The sequence below is a fragment of the Leopardus geoffroyi genome, chromosome B1 (assembly GCF_018350155.1).
Source record: "Leopardus geoffroyi isolate Oge1 chromosome B1, O.geoffroyi_Oge1_pat1.0, whole genome shotgun sequence".
In the NCBI taxonomy this organism is placed as follows: Eukaryota; Metazoa; Chordata; class Mammalia; order Carnivora; family Felidae; genus Leopardus; species Leopardus geoffroyi.
In genome coordinates, this window is record NC_059327.1 from 3,003,160 (window position 1) to 3,018,060 (window position 14,901).

The 14,901-nt window shown below is 45.0% G+C and overlaps 1 protein-coding gene across 5 annotated transcripts in view; it reads right to left on the minus strand.

The window, feature by feature from the left end:
- The window catches only part of CSMD1 (CUB and Sushi multiple domains 1), a 2,022,178-nt gene that overhangs the window by 668,398 nt on the left and 1,338,879 nt on the right, over window positions 1-14,901 (minus strand). For all 5 annotated transcript variants that reach the window (XM_045451804.1, XM_045451793.1, XM_045451792.1 and 2 more), the window contains one exon: window positions 9,967-10,044. In XM_045451804.1, the coding sequence (XP_045307760.1) occupies window positions 9,967-10,044 (78 nt within the window). The remainder of the gene's footprint in view (window positions 1-9,966; window positions 10,045-14,901) is intronic.

Genomic DNA, 14,901 nt, shown 5'->3' on the forward strand with positions numbered 1-14,901 from the left:
TGCTGAGGCCGCTGGGAAATGGATTCACACATGCACTGCTTGTGAGGGTGTAAAACGATACAGGTGCTCCGGAAATAGGTCTGGCAATTTCTCATAAATCAATATATGCAAATATCATATGCATACAGGTCATGTATGACCCAGCAATTACATTTCTTGGCATTTATCCAAGAGAAATAAAAACCCGTGTTCATGCAAAAGCCATTCTTAGCATCTTGTTCCTAAAAGCCCCAAATCAGAAAGACACCCAACATCCTTCAACAAGACAAAGGAGGAACAACCCAGGGTACAGGGAAGCCATGGGACACCACATGGCAAGAAAAAGGAGCAAACTTTACATACAAACACTTGGGTGGATGGCAAGGAAGTTGTGCTAGCGGCACATGCCGGTCACAAATGGTTACACACTTCATGGCTCCATGAACAAGATACCCTTAAAACAGCAAAGTGACAGGTGGAGAATAGACGTGTGCTGTTCACAGGGAGTTCTGTACCGTGATCACAGTTGCCCCAAGAACCCACAGACGTGATACGACCGCACGGAGCTGCGCACGCACGCACACACACACACACACACACACACACACACGTGAACTGGTGAAATCGAATCAGTTCTGTGGACTGTCCCCAAGTCACTGGACCCACTGTGCTACTGCGTTCCAGACAGGGGAGATGTTACCATTCAGGACAACAGTGAAGGTACAAGCGCTCCTTGTAGACTTTATTGCAAGTTCCTGGGAATCTAGAATTATTTCAAAACAAACAGTCAAAAAGAGAGACTGGCAACAAGTAAAATGTTACAAAGGCACTGTAGGGCACATGACAGGTGTTCGAGGCTTTGGAGGATCACCTGTAATACGGGCAGGGCATGAGTTCGCCGGAGCGAATCTGAATGTGCCCATGTCTTCCCAACAGGCTTTCCCTGAATCACTGAAGAAAAGTGGGTGTTTCTACTTCTCCATCAATCTAGACACATGCGGTACCTATGCTGCTTCTTGTATTTTCCATGTTACTGAACATGCTAATCGCCTTCCTTAAAATCAACATAAATTATCAGCATAATCACCGCTTGGTCAACATCAGTTCATTTATCTAAATTTCTCATTCAGCGAGGCAAAGTTACCAAGTCTGGGCAAAGTGATTTCTCCCCAAAAACTGGAAGTCCATTGTAATGCTATGATTCTGTAATGTTATACGCACTCAAAGGACTTAATCTGCAAATATTTTCAGTTTCCTCCTGGCACCTTCAAAATGTGATTTAAATAAAATGATGGGGCTTCAGGGATGTGTATTTCTTTTTTTTTTTCTGAATTCCCCTTGATGTTCTGAGTACTTGATTTTTAGCTCCAGCTCTTCTGTCTTTATCGTGAGGCTAATTAATTTAACTCACGGACTCAATTTCCTCATGTGTAAAATGGAGGGCTTTCACTGAATTCATAAAGGAGTTACCATGATTAATTATCTTCCTCTTTAGTTTCTGATGGAAGTTACTCACTAGCAAACATTCCATCATGTAAGGTAATTTAATGCCAACAGAAAGGTGATTCCTTCTAACTGCTGCTGGAATTATTTTAACTGTACTGACACCCAAACACCAATAATCCCACAAGGCTCCAGAGCCTTACGGTTCTTCGGCACTCCGTTCTCATCCAATTATTTTGGAAAGTTAAGTTGTTTTATAAAGTTTGATGAAAACACAAACCCAACATGTGATATGCTGGGCTTCTCAAAAAACAAATGACGGAAATGCTACGATGCATCCTGTCCTGTCAGAGCTGCAGCCATCTGCGAGCTCTCTCAAACAAAATAATGCATTCTTCAGTCGCTTTGCAAAGTGAGTTTTTTTTCCCTTTAGTTAATCAATTACGCTCCATAATTGTACGCTGAAATCACTGAAAAAGCATTTTACTTCCTATTAGGGTTACAGTACCATTTAACTGTCTCTGATCCAATCAAGCTGTATCTTATTTTACATATTTTCATAGGTCCTTTCTTTTTCCTGGTTACTTAAGCAATTATCTGTGTAAGTGGTGTGTTAAATAATTGATGAGCCACCTTCTTCTCCTCCTAGTTACCAGTGGCTGTTCCTACCCTGTTTCCAGACAGCACTCCCCTCTGCAGCCGGGGTTCCCACAGCACTTTGAAAGATATTTTAGTTCCTGCAGTGACAAAGGCCTGTGTAGAAACTGCAAGCATAATTTACTTACCTGATTTATGAAGCAATTCATGAAATCTAGCATGTTCGTGCTACGTGGGGATTCGTGCTACATTTGTTAAGAAAACAAGGATCTTTCACAATTGCAAAACTCCCTCTTACCACGTTTTATGATAGAACACAGTAGATTGGGGCAATTATCCCTCGTGTTTTATTAAGCCTTTATACAACTGTTAGAGGTTAATGGGGCTATTATTTTTCCTACTGTCAAAATCCGCTACGAAGCAAGACCTAGAGCACTTAGTGCTGGAAACCCAGCAAAGAGAAAGCAGGCATGGCTTTTTCTGTAGTGGGATTACAAATCACCGTAGTCTGCAACCATTCAGACAAATCACCCATTAATAATAGAGCACGAAGGTCCCCTAAAAACAAAGCCGGATGATGGGCAGGGCGGCTGGCCATTTAATGATACGTGTAGTGACTCTAACAACAGTATTGGGAAGGAAAGCATGCTTTTTTGGGGGGAATGGGTAAAGCAGATCATTTTAATTTTTGAAGATGATTCATGCGGGGGTGAACAGAACAAGAACATATGCAGGTACTGGGCCAGATGAAAATTATTTCCGGAATAAAGTCTCAGGGGTGGAAACCACACAGCATCCTGACCAGCTGGATGATTCTGTTCCCCAGGTAGCCTTGCCTCGGAGGTGAATTAAGTGGGCTACTCAGGGTTATTCATCGCCTCACACACTCTCCTTCCCTTGCCCCTCCCTGCATCCCAGCCCCCTGCAGCTCTGAACCTGGGCGGGTACACAGGAGACAGGCTGTCCGCCTCTCGCCATTGCATTCTTTAAACGACCTCTCGAAAAGCAGGCACGTCCCAGTCCGCGATCCACTGACATGCAGACTCACTCAGTAGTGCCGGGAGGAAATGGGTGCACCACAGAGTGGTCGCTGACCTCCTAGAGCACAAAATCTAGACTGACAATGAGAGTTTACTACTTGTTAGTAACTCATAACAGACACTTGAAGAAAATCAATTCCTCACAGTGAAAATGTGGGTATCACGTTCTAAGACTACAGAATGTTACTGCCATTGATGTGTGATTCAATCAACAGGGTCGTTTTCATGTAATACGTGTGATTTTGATAATGCAGCATACTTTCGACCAATGCCAAGCGCATGTCTATACGTGAGATATTCAAGTGACCCAGCCGTTAAAGAGGTCTCGTATAGAAGGTGTGGTGACTTGGCTGGTGGCATAGTACGTGACTAATGTAATTGTCTCACATCCTAACTTTCTGTAGATTCTTACTTTTTATGGGTCGATGTGCTGCTGTTTGGAAAAATAAACTTGTACCTTTACTCAAAGCTCACTAAATGTTGCCACCTTTATTACGACAGGCTCTGTCTGATAAATATTTACATAACCAGAAATACCAGTTGGCTGTAACTTCCTCTGGGGAAGGAACATATTCTGAACAGCCCTAAGCTCTTGGTCTTTCCTCAATGTGTGACTACTGTGTACATGAATGAGATGTGGGATACAATGACGTCACTGAAGAAAAGTGTGAGCACGACTGTCACACTGCTCCAGGCTACCACGTAACTAGGACACTCAGGCGTTCAATGGACAAGCGTTTTGAGCAACTTCTGTGTGCATGTGACTCTGCTAGCGACTTGTAGATATCGGCGAAGAAAGGAGAAGGAAAGCTCTAGCCTCGTTTATATTCTAGTTTTGGGGGGGGGGGGGAGACAGGAATAAGGACACACAGACACGCACATCCAAATACACGCACACACGCCCCGCAAGCAGAGCGTAAATACACACGCGTGGTGGATGGGATAGGTCATGGCGAGTGGTGCACAGAAACCAGAGCGAAGAACACGAGGGATACGACAACGGGCGGGCAAGACCTGTGGAAGCAGGATGGCCAGTGAGTCTTTCAGAAAAGGTAAATTCTGAGAGATTCGCCAAAGGGAGAGAGGGATGAGAGTCCTCCGAGAGCATCGTTTCAAACTAAGGAAACAGGAGCGGAGCCAGGCGGAAGATGCGGGCGGCTTTGAAGAAACACGTCCCGACCAGTGGAGGAGGGCAAGAGGCGGAGGGGACGGAGTACAGTGCATGGAAGCCACCGTCGTGTCGCCCAGAGGGCTCGCGGCAGCGTGACCCGCCGCGGGGAAGCAGGCGGACGGGAGGCTGGGGGAGGCAGACGCGGTAACACCGCGGGCCGGCCGGGGACCATGGTGGCCGGGAGCGAAGGAGAAACGGCCGGCCTATGATGGCTGGGAGGGCGCAGGCCTGCTGGCTGCCGGAGAGAGGGCCGGCACCAGGCTCCGGGTCCCCGGCGAGGAAAAGGAACGGCCCGGTCCGAGAGACGTCCCTGACACGGGGGCGCGCACACTTTGCGTGGCAGCCGGATGTCAGAGTCTGGAAATCCAGACGGCAGTCCAGGACGCTAAGCCAAACACAGCTCATTCCGTTCCAGTGATCGCACAGGAACTGCTTTCCAAACCAAGACAGTTATTGGGATGGTCTGCCTTTTCTTCATCTCTTGTTTTAACTCCATTAATGAGAATTCACGGTTGCTGTTTTCCTAGCTTACGCCAGTCACCGTTGGCAGAGAGAGGGCTGACAGGAGAGTGTCCTTGGGCTGAGCCCTTGGTGATAACATCACTAAGCTTAGCGTCAAACAAGAAGGCAAGAAACTAGGCAAGACACAAGATTAATCCCTTTTTTTTTCTTCACCGCACATCAGAATATAAGTAACAAGAGAATATTTCACAGGTATATCCCACACACTCTTAAATTTTTCCAAACTTAAGAAAATGAACACTATGAGTGTAGCAATTATAGTGATAAGGGGATAAATGCAGTATGACCCCAGACAGATGGAAAGTCATTTATAAGGGTATATTTTAGAAAATGGATTAACCAGTCATGTGTGTTAAAAAGGTAAATCAGACGTTATATAGTTGTGATTGTATCTCTAGCTGTATAGAGTGGTTAAGGCATCATTTTGCTGTGTCATTCTAAAAACAGAGCTACAAAAATGTTAAAATCTGCCTTTCCAAATAATTATTTCTGACTCAAAAGAAAAGCCAGAGGGAAAAAATGGAACTACTGAGTATCATTATAGAAGACGATACCTGATCAATTGCTTTTCATTAACAGGACTGTCTATTTGGCAACTTGGACTATTTTGCTTCAGGTATTTTTATTTTTCAAGGTAGAAAAAAAATATTGATTATCCATAGACACAAAGGCAATGAAATAAATGGTTTACAGTCAAATGTAGGAGAATTCTAGGGTCATTTATTTTATAATGTTCTGTTGTTATTTTTACCCAAGGGTTTATAAGGTAATGCATTATACTGTTCAATTTTTCCGTAGTGTTTTCTTCTATTTTACATTAAATAATGATTCCGCATCAATGTCCTACCCTGCTTGGGTATCCACTGTTGTGACCGCTGTGCTCAGTACACAGCATGGGCCATCAATACATCTGAGTGAGTTACAACAAATCAATGTGGAGTTTGTAAAGTCATTTGTCCTTAACTTTACAGGGGGAAAACAATCTCTAGCTGAAAAATAACAACCAAAGTTTTCGTTTACCCTCCTCCCTACAGATTTTTATATTTTGGAGTTAGAAGGGCACTAACGGATCGTCCAGGCTCCTGGTTCTCCCATGGGGGGCTGCTAACACTGTATCCCACGTAGGCGACTGTCAAGATTCAGAAGAGAAAGACATACTGTGTCTACCGTTACCGCCGTTTTAAAATAGGCAGTGACAATTTAATTACCACTTGGTGTTGAGAGGGTCTGTTCTCAGAAGAAAGGCGAACCCCATGTCACTGGGAAACAGCAGGGAAGCTCAGGGTGGAACAGTCACTGAGCTTCCTCCAGATGCCCTTCTGCTGAGTGATGCTCCCCATTTATGTTGCAATCTTGCCAAAGCTTAAAATGATTAGAAATGGAGAGCAATAGGCAGAATGAATACCTTAATTACCTCTGAGATTTTTTGAAAACACTTATTAATCAATAATGAATGAACCTGATGAAAAAACAAACTTGTACATCATTCCACTCTACAAGGTAATGGAGGAAATTAATTGCCCTCATTATGTAGAAGGGCTAAAATATCCCCGCTTGTGCCCACCCCCTGTACTATGTGATCACGTTTGTGCATGTGAAGGACAGATGTGAATGACTAAGGGGTTAATTGGTAACATGAAACCAGGGCTGGATAAAGAAACCGACCAATATAGATTCCAGAGCAAAATTCACAGAAGACTCATCAATCCCATGGAGAAGAGAGGATATGTAGGGCTTTTGTTCCACAATGGGGGAAAATGAGCCTCTCCTGTGTTCTCCCCTTTTTCATTTATTTAGTCACTATATACGTGCTAAGTGCTCGTTAGCTGGGCTATTGGGGAGGAGGAAGTGCAGCGTGTGATCCTGTAAAGGCACCAGCTGGGAAGGGCTTTGCCGGCTGGGAGCACTCTGCTCTCATGGAGCTGGTCTCGGACCAAACGGAGAACCAAGGCAGGTCTAGGAAGGAAATGCACGCTGGCCCAAGGGATGTGTGCTAAGTGGCTGGAAAATGGACCTCAATACAGGCACTGGTTGTCTATCCGATGAAAAGGGGAATCTGCTTTTAACCTATGCACCAGCCACTATAGATCTGTACAAACTTCCCTAACATACAAGTGATAAAATCCTTGCTTAGTCTTGCTATAAAACATAGTACACGTCACCTCGTTCCAGCACTCTAGTGACCTAACTGCTCTAATTATATGAGCCTTTCATCATTAAACCGTGAATTCCTTGAGGGAGTCTGTCAAATCTTTCTGTTTCCCCAGCCAGGTATCTGTCTCTCTTCCTGGCACTTGGGGAGGCTTGGATCGACATTGCCAGAAGGCATGGTTCCTTGCCTTGTCTAGTGTTTTCTCTGTTTGTTTCTCTTCAAACACCTGAATCTTTGGGTAGTTTGCCCTGTGTGGATGATCAGAATCTTGAGCAGTTTCTAGCAACCTAAACAGGGTCCCAACAGGAACCAGATGCCCCCTCTGGAGGAGAATAATGTGAGGCGGGATTACTTACTAAAGGGTTCTTTTCATCAGAGAAAATCCAGTTCCTCATGGTGTGGTTTGCTGAATGCCCATCACACGACGTATACTGGAGAGGGCAATCTATAAACACCTTGCTTTACCCACTTGACCATATTAAAACGTTAAATTAAGCATTAATTAAAATGTTATTGTTTTAATTTCACAAATGACGAAACCTGATCTTGGCTACCCTTCATACTTTTACAACCACGGAATCCTTGTCTTCAAAGTCCAAGTCCGTTTCTCTAGCAAACACGTCACTTAGTTTTCTGGCCACGACTTCTGTGTAAATAACATTTTATTATTTATTATATCGTGGACCTCAGAAGGCCCTCAGTTTCTTCGATCCTCATTTTTTTCTAATAATTAACTCTCATGTCTCACAACCAAAACCAAGTTTAATGCTGTTTGGAGAAAGGACAGCATCCTTTTTCACACCAAGTGAGTAATCAGGCCTTTGTCACTTCATGTTCAGATAAGGACAGAGAGACATTCTCTTTACAAAGATAGCTTCCGTCTACATTTTGCTCTAGCAGAGAAGTTCGGTGTTGACCTAATACTGATGTAATGGGGAGGTTCAGCAGCTGTGTGGTTCTACATTACTGTGGGTCATCTCTGTAAGGTGTTCAACTGTAAAATGTAAAGTACAAAACTATTATAAATACCACATCCCCTACCCTACTGAACATCCAGAATTAAAAGCTAGCAATAAAAACTATCAAAACTTTATTAATAACACCCTTCCTTTCTTTCTCTGTCACTTAGTTGTTTTCTGCCTTCATCTGGATTCCATTTTTTTTTAGTCCAATCTGATTTGAACGGCACTTTCCGTGATTATCAAACAGAAAGTGTAATGAAAATATTTACAGATTGACTTTGTGTGTGTGTGGTACCTAAGGACCTGGGTTAGTCAGGGTTCTAGTAATACGTCCTTTGATAGACTGAATCTTTGCATCCTCTCAAAATTGTTTTATTGAAATCCTAACCTCCAGTGTGATGGTATCCGGATGTGGGCCTTTGGAAGGTAAGGAGGTAAGCATGAACCTTCATGATGGGATAAGTGCCTTGATAAGGGACAGGAGAGATGATTTCTCCCTCCACCATATAAGGATATAAGAGACGACAGCTATCTCTCTATAAACCAGGAAGCAATCCTCATCAGAACTTCATTCTGCCTTGATCTCAGACTTTCCAGCCTCTAGAACCATGTGACATAAATTGAAACCACCCAATCTAGGGTACTTTGTTATGGTAGCCTGAGAGATCTAAGACATACCCTGTATCTGACACTTACATCCTAGGAGTCTGAGTCTACTTCTCTGTCCTCTTCAGTGGCCAGGGAACAGGGTCATCGTATAGTCAATGGACCCTGTTCCACAGGCAATGAGTAGGATACCATACAAATGGGATACTGAGCAAAAGTAGGTCATTCTACAAAGTGATTTTTAAAAGATTTATATTGCTATTTTTGCTTATTTATTAGCTGTTGTAGAGTATCTGTCATGGAGAAAACTTCATGCAGAAGCCCAATACATCACGCAGATAAAATCAGAGCTGGTTGGGCTGAGGGAGCTCAAGATGTCCATGCCAAGATTTCCATCTCTACTAAATGCTAGGCAGTGGGAAAATGGATAAAATGCGTAGATCCCAAACACTGGACAAGGAGCACAAAGAGAGCAGGTAAGTAGGGACACCAGAAGAAGTCACCAGGAATGAACAGAAAAGGCAACTCGACAGCTTGAAAGTCCTAAAAGGAACAATGGTGCCTGAGCAAGGACCACACCGGAAATGAACCCGCCTGGGTATCACCATGGGGCCTGCGGAGCTGCATTTCGTAGGACAGGTAAACGCACCGTGAAACTGACAAAATAAATGATGTCACAGAGGTAAGAACCAAACGAGGGACCAACTAACCATGCCTGGGAGTCAGGAGAGCCTTCAGATGGGGAGGGGAGTCTCTAAGCATGACATGGGTTTCTGCGTTCAGTGAAGGGAGGCAGGTTACTTCTGGCAGAGAGGCACTGTGACATCATCCAAGGCACGGCAAGGTGGTCCCTTCAGCTGAGGAATAACGAGAGACTTCCAGGAGAAGACACTAGAAAAGTAGGTGGTAGGAGACCCCTCCCGTCATCCAACAGCTAGTGACAGAGTACTACCACGTGCCAGGCATATGCAAATGGAGCCTGTATACATGTGGTCTTTATGTACATGTATATATATGTACGTATTTCCTCTTTGGAAGAACTCAGGATTTGCCCTAAAGCTATTTTATTCTTCAGGAGACAGATGATCGAGAACATCATAACAGGAAAATGGTAAGACCAGACTTCCGTATCCTAAAGATCCATACAAGAATGGAGGGAAGCAGGGATCAAATGCTAGCAGTGGAACACTTATTCATGAGAGAAATCGGAAGGTCCAGCCTCATAGTGACCATTGAGAGCAGAGAGTCAAGACAGATTTGAAACACACTTAGCGGATTCATTTAGGACCATGTCAACAGGACATTCTTCCCCAACAATGTGAAGCCAGTGCACGTTCTTTCTTCCAGCAAATACTTTCGCAGGTAGAAAAGTAGAAAGAGGGGAAGCGAGAAAAGCAGTTTATAGGATTACTTCTCCAGGATGCATCCATTCTCTCCTCTGTGTCCCCTCTAATTGACATATCAATCCTCATATAGAAAGAAAAGAGGACTTACAGACGGAGTTTTTATGACTACTGTCCTTGCTGGGCATCATCTTGACTCCTCTTGACTTCAATTCAATTGCCTTTTTCACTGCAAGAAACAAAATAAAGCCATTAGTAGGTAAGAGTCAAAGGGATATCACAAAATAGTGCTTTATCCTCACAGCATTTTGAGTCATGACTGCGTGCTTACCAACCTCTGGAAAGTGGGACACGTTCTAAGAGGTTAATGATGCAAAGCAAATGAAGTACAAGAGCTTGTGAATAATTAATGCAAGGCTATCAGGCAGCAAGATCGCATCTTATAACAGCAGTGTCAGAAGCTAAAAATGATGTGGGCTGTGGTTTACCTTCGACACTAGCGATGGCCCATCTAGAAATCACCACCATTTCAACAAGTACTCAGGAAGACTGCTCTCTCAACGAAGGTGCAGTGACTCTAGAGCTTTCTAAATTTGCTGTGTTCATGATAATTTTTAGATAAAATGTAAGCTGCTCATTTATTTATTCATGTAGTTATTTAATAGTACAAAGTTTAACATACATACATTCATGGGGAACTCATATGGGAAATCATGTTCTGAGTGCTGGGGATAAGATGTTAAATAAAAGAATGAAAATCCTCCTAGATGCTTGTTATCTACAGACAGCATTAAAAAAAAAAAGAAAGGCATATATGACATTGGTTTCTAGGGTCATAGTTCTCAAGCTTAAATTTATGTTCCTTAGTGATTTCAGGTCGTGCATCAAACATTTTAAGAAGTTTCACTTTTCTGGTCATTTCTAGAAAACAAAAAGTAAGGAGGCATTTCTTGAGAAGAAACTAGGAAATAATATTTTGATTTAAAAGTCTTTTAAATAGTAAAAATATATTATTGTTATTTACATTAAAATAATAACTTAAGGGGCACCCGGGTGGCTTAGTCAGTTGAGTGTCTGACTTCGGCTCAGGTCATGATCTCGCAGTTTGTGAGTTCTGGCCTTGCGTCAGGCTCTGTGCTGACAGCTCAGAGCCTGGAGCCTGCTTCAGATTCTGTGTCTCCCTCTCTCTCTCTCTCTGCCCCACCCCCACTCACGCTCTGTCTCTGTCTCTAAAAACCTTAAAAAATACTTTTAAATAATAATTTAATATTTATATTGACAATATAATATTTAATTTGAACGGTTATCATGCACACAAATGAGACGACCTAGAGTAACTCAAAGTATGCATATCCGGGTTCAAATCTTTGCTAACAACTTGGTAGCTATGCGGTCTGGGTAAGTCACTTAACTCAGAATCTGTTAATTTCTCTGTAAAGTGAGGTGGTGGTTAATTTCATGTGTCAACTTGAGTGGGTACAGAGTGCCCAGATATTTGGTCAAACAGTATCCTGGGTATTTCTGTGACAGTGCTTTGTGAATGTGATTAACATTTAGATCAACTAAGTAAAGCAAACTGCTCTCCCTAATCTGGGTGGGACATATCTAATCAGTAGATGGCCTGAATAGAAAAAAAAATGCTGACATTCTCCCGAGTAGCAAAAAACTCTTCCTGCCTGTCTGTCTTCACATTGGGATATTAGTTCCACTGTTGTCATTGTTGCTGCTGCTTTTCCTGCCTTAAGATTTAAACTGAAACATCAGCTCTCCCTGGGTCTTGAGCCTGCCAGCCTGTGGATCGTAACTACACCATCAGCCCTTATGGGTCTCCACCTCACCCACTTGCCCTACAGGTCTTGGGACTTCTCAGCTCCCATAACTGGGAAAGCCAATTTCTTATAAAAAATCATATGGAGCCTATTAGCTCTGATTCTCTGCAGAGCCCTAATGCAGTGGGCATGCTGATGTCGAATGCAGGGGTGGGAAGGCTGTATGAGGAAGGTGTAGACATAAGGAATGGAACCCAGGGGAGCACACGACAGACTCCGTGCCTGACGGGGTTTGCTCTCACTCTCCTATCTGTGGATTCAGACGTGTGCCCTAGCGGTGGCCACAGCAAGCGCCCTTCGGGTTGCTCTACAGCTGATGTCACTGAACCTGTGTCCCCTCTGCACTCTGCCACCATCTCGTCGGTGGACTTTCTGGCCCCCTGGGTACAGGTCTCCACATCTCTGCTTCTCAGAGTCCCACACCGCACATTTCACCTGCCTCTTCACACGGACACTGGTTAACGGCTGACATTGCGGGACGCGTCTTCAAACCCACCGTGGTGTTGAATTCTCCCACCACTCAGGTAGGTCTTGTACAGACCTTTACTCATACCAGGGAGCCGGGAAACCAAGGCTCACAGATTTGTCGGAAGTACACGGAGAGTAAGATATGTGACTGGGATACAGATCTCCCCACTCAGAACCCACGAGGCAGAACCCTTGTGTTCTGCCAGCTTGAGTGCGGGAGGCAAGGAGGTGGAGACCCCCTAAAAGGAAGGAAGCCAAAGATGACAGAGAGCCCTGTACCTGGCCTTCGAAATCATCTCAACGTCACCAAAGTTGAAGGGAAAGCATAGTCTACTGATACTTTTACTTTTACTTTCTTTCTGCAATAAAAGCTGATTCTACCTCACTTCCCACCTCCCTCTTAAAAAGCAAGCTCTTGCATTTGAGGAAGGAAGCAATTCCCTCCCGTTGGCACTGACCACACCTTTGCAGGGGGAAGGCATCATTGAAAAAACCTCCCCCAAGGAGGGAATCACACAAAGCCTTTTGGGAAGGATGGGAAGTGCTCACCACTGAGCAGATTTGGGGTTCAGGAGCAGCCAAGACAAAGCTGCCGCCAGATGGGTAGGGTGATGGGTCGCGGCTTTCACCACCAAGGCTGAGACACGACTCTAGGTAAGACACGGTGGCAGGGTACCTGGACATTTGGGATCTTGCTGCCGAGGCACTGAGAACGAGGCGGGGCCAGCTCTGACGATGAGCCCTGACAGTCCGTCTACGGGCTGCTGGGACACAGAGTGTGGGGCACATGCTGGGACAGCAGACACGGGGTGTGGGGCACAAGAGGACTGGAGAGCACTCCTGGGATGGGGCAGCACCTGCCTGAGAGCCTGGGGGATGCCCCGGGACAGGGCGTGTGCTGGGATGTGGCAGGAAAGGAGAGGACCCAGGACACTGGAGGTCCACCAGCCAAGTGAAAAGCAGGCTCCGTGTCAGACATGACTGTGCGTAGCTACTGTCACCACCGACCTTTGCTTTGGAGCCAATTCTTCACAGTTACACCAATATGATGGCAAGTTGGGACTCTCTACCTAAGGGACTGCTGAATCATTTTTTCCAAAATGTTCTTACTCACAGGATCTCTTTTGATGAGCCCACCTGTCTAGTGGCATATGGGGGGTTCAAGCACTCCCTTCTTGGCATAATCTAAAGGAGTATGGCCTTGGACTCTGAATCTTACCCCCGTTAATACGGGCATGTAATCTGACAAATCACTTAAACACCACAAACTCAGTTGCTAAATCTTTTCAACGACTGTCAGTCCCTTTGCTGTGAATCTCACCAGGGGGAAAATGAGAGTGTGGAAGTGCTTTATAGACTTTGAAGAGCTCTTCCCAACAGGGCAGATGAGAAATGAGTGAATTAGCCCAGTGTGGTCATGCAGCTCAAGCAGGTCGTTACGGCCAGTACTGCAGCCAGACCAGGGGACTCCTAACAGTGCAGCCACTCCTGGTAGATATTGGAGACGTGCCACGGAGATGCCCCTTCATGGATGGACTGGTCGGTGGGTAGTGTTCAGTGTCAGCCCCTTTCAGGGAATGCTGACCTCCAGACAGCCACCTCTCCCGGGGTCATACCCTCCAGGGGCTGATGCACATGAGCGTATACAAGTCCCGAAGGGGAGCAAGTTCAATTCCAAGCACCCTGTGCATCGCTGGGACTGTTTAGGACCTCCAGGAAACCCAGGACAGCTGCTTTCTCCTCCTTCCAAGGGTGTTAACCCCAAAGGACATCCCCTAGGGGGCATCCTGCTCCCTAACGTTCAACTGCCTAGCAGAGAAGCATCAATGGGCATCAAGGGTCTTTCTTCTCCTCTGTGCTCCCTCCTCACCTGACATCTTCCTCATCCTTCTCTCTGTCTGGTGTGAGAAGGAGATCTGGCACCTGCCCTCACCACAGTGCTGCTGGCTGCAGTGACCTTGTCTGTCAGACTCCCCAGGACAATGGTTTAACTTGAACTGGGAACGCCTTCGTGCGCCTCACCCATCATAACCGCTGTCTTGGGCTGTAGTAACTTTGTCTTGAAGTTACTCAGGAGAGAAGAGATGAATGCACAATAAGTAACGAACAGAATAATCAACGGGAGATAATAAAGAGCATGAAACTAAAGCAAACGTCGCCCAAAAGGAACAGATTAACACAAACAGAACTCAACGCATTCAGAAAATAAAAAGAAATAAAAAGAGTAGCTTTCAGGGCACGATAATGGGCTCTAAATACACACGTCCTATCTGGGAGCCTGATGAACTCTGGAATGTTGTAAATAAGTTTATGCAGTTGTGTGAAGGTCATTCCACCGAGGATTTTTTTTCCCAACAAGATGGCGCTGTAATGAAGACTATCTGCCCCACTGAGTCCTAATTTGTCTCTAGTTGTTGGGTCTTCTCATTGCACAGCACTGGTTCCTGGTGACATTATAAAGAAAGGGCAATTGGCTTGGGCATTTCTCCAGGGACCCTCCTCCCATGTCCCCTCTTTTCCTCCATCCAGTGGCCTCCTGCCCCTCCAGTGGCTCTCCACAGACCTGGATGAAGAGTTCCTCTCGCCAGAAAAGATGCAGGAGGAGAGGGAGACAGTAGGGCAGACAGATGGGAGCATCTCCAGAAAGATCGCTTACCCAGGGCCACCTCTGTCAGCAGCCTAAAGTTCTCATGGACAGAAGTGTTTAGCGCATTCAGTCTCAAGTCTTACAGTGGATGATACGGTTGCATCTCCTGAATGACAGCCACGCTAATTTTTGGGTCAACCTC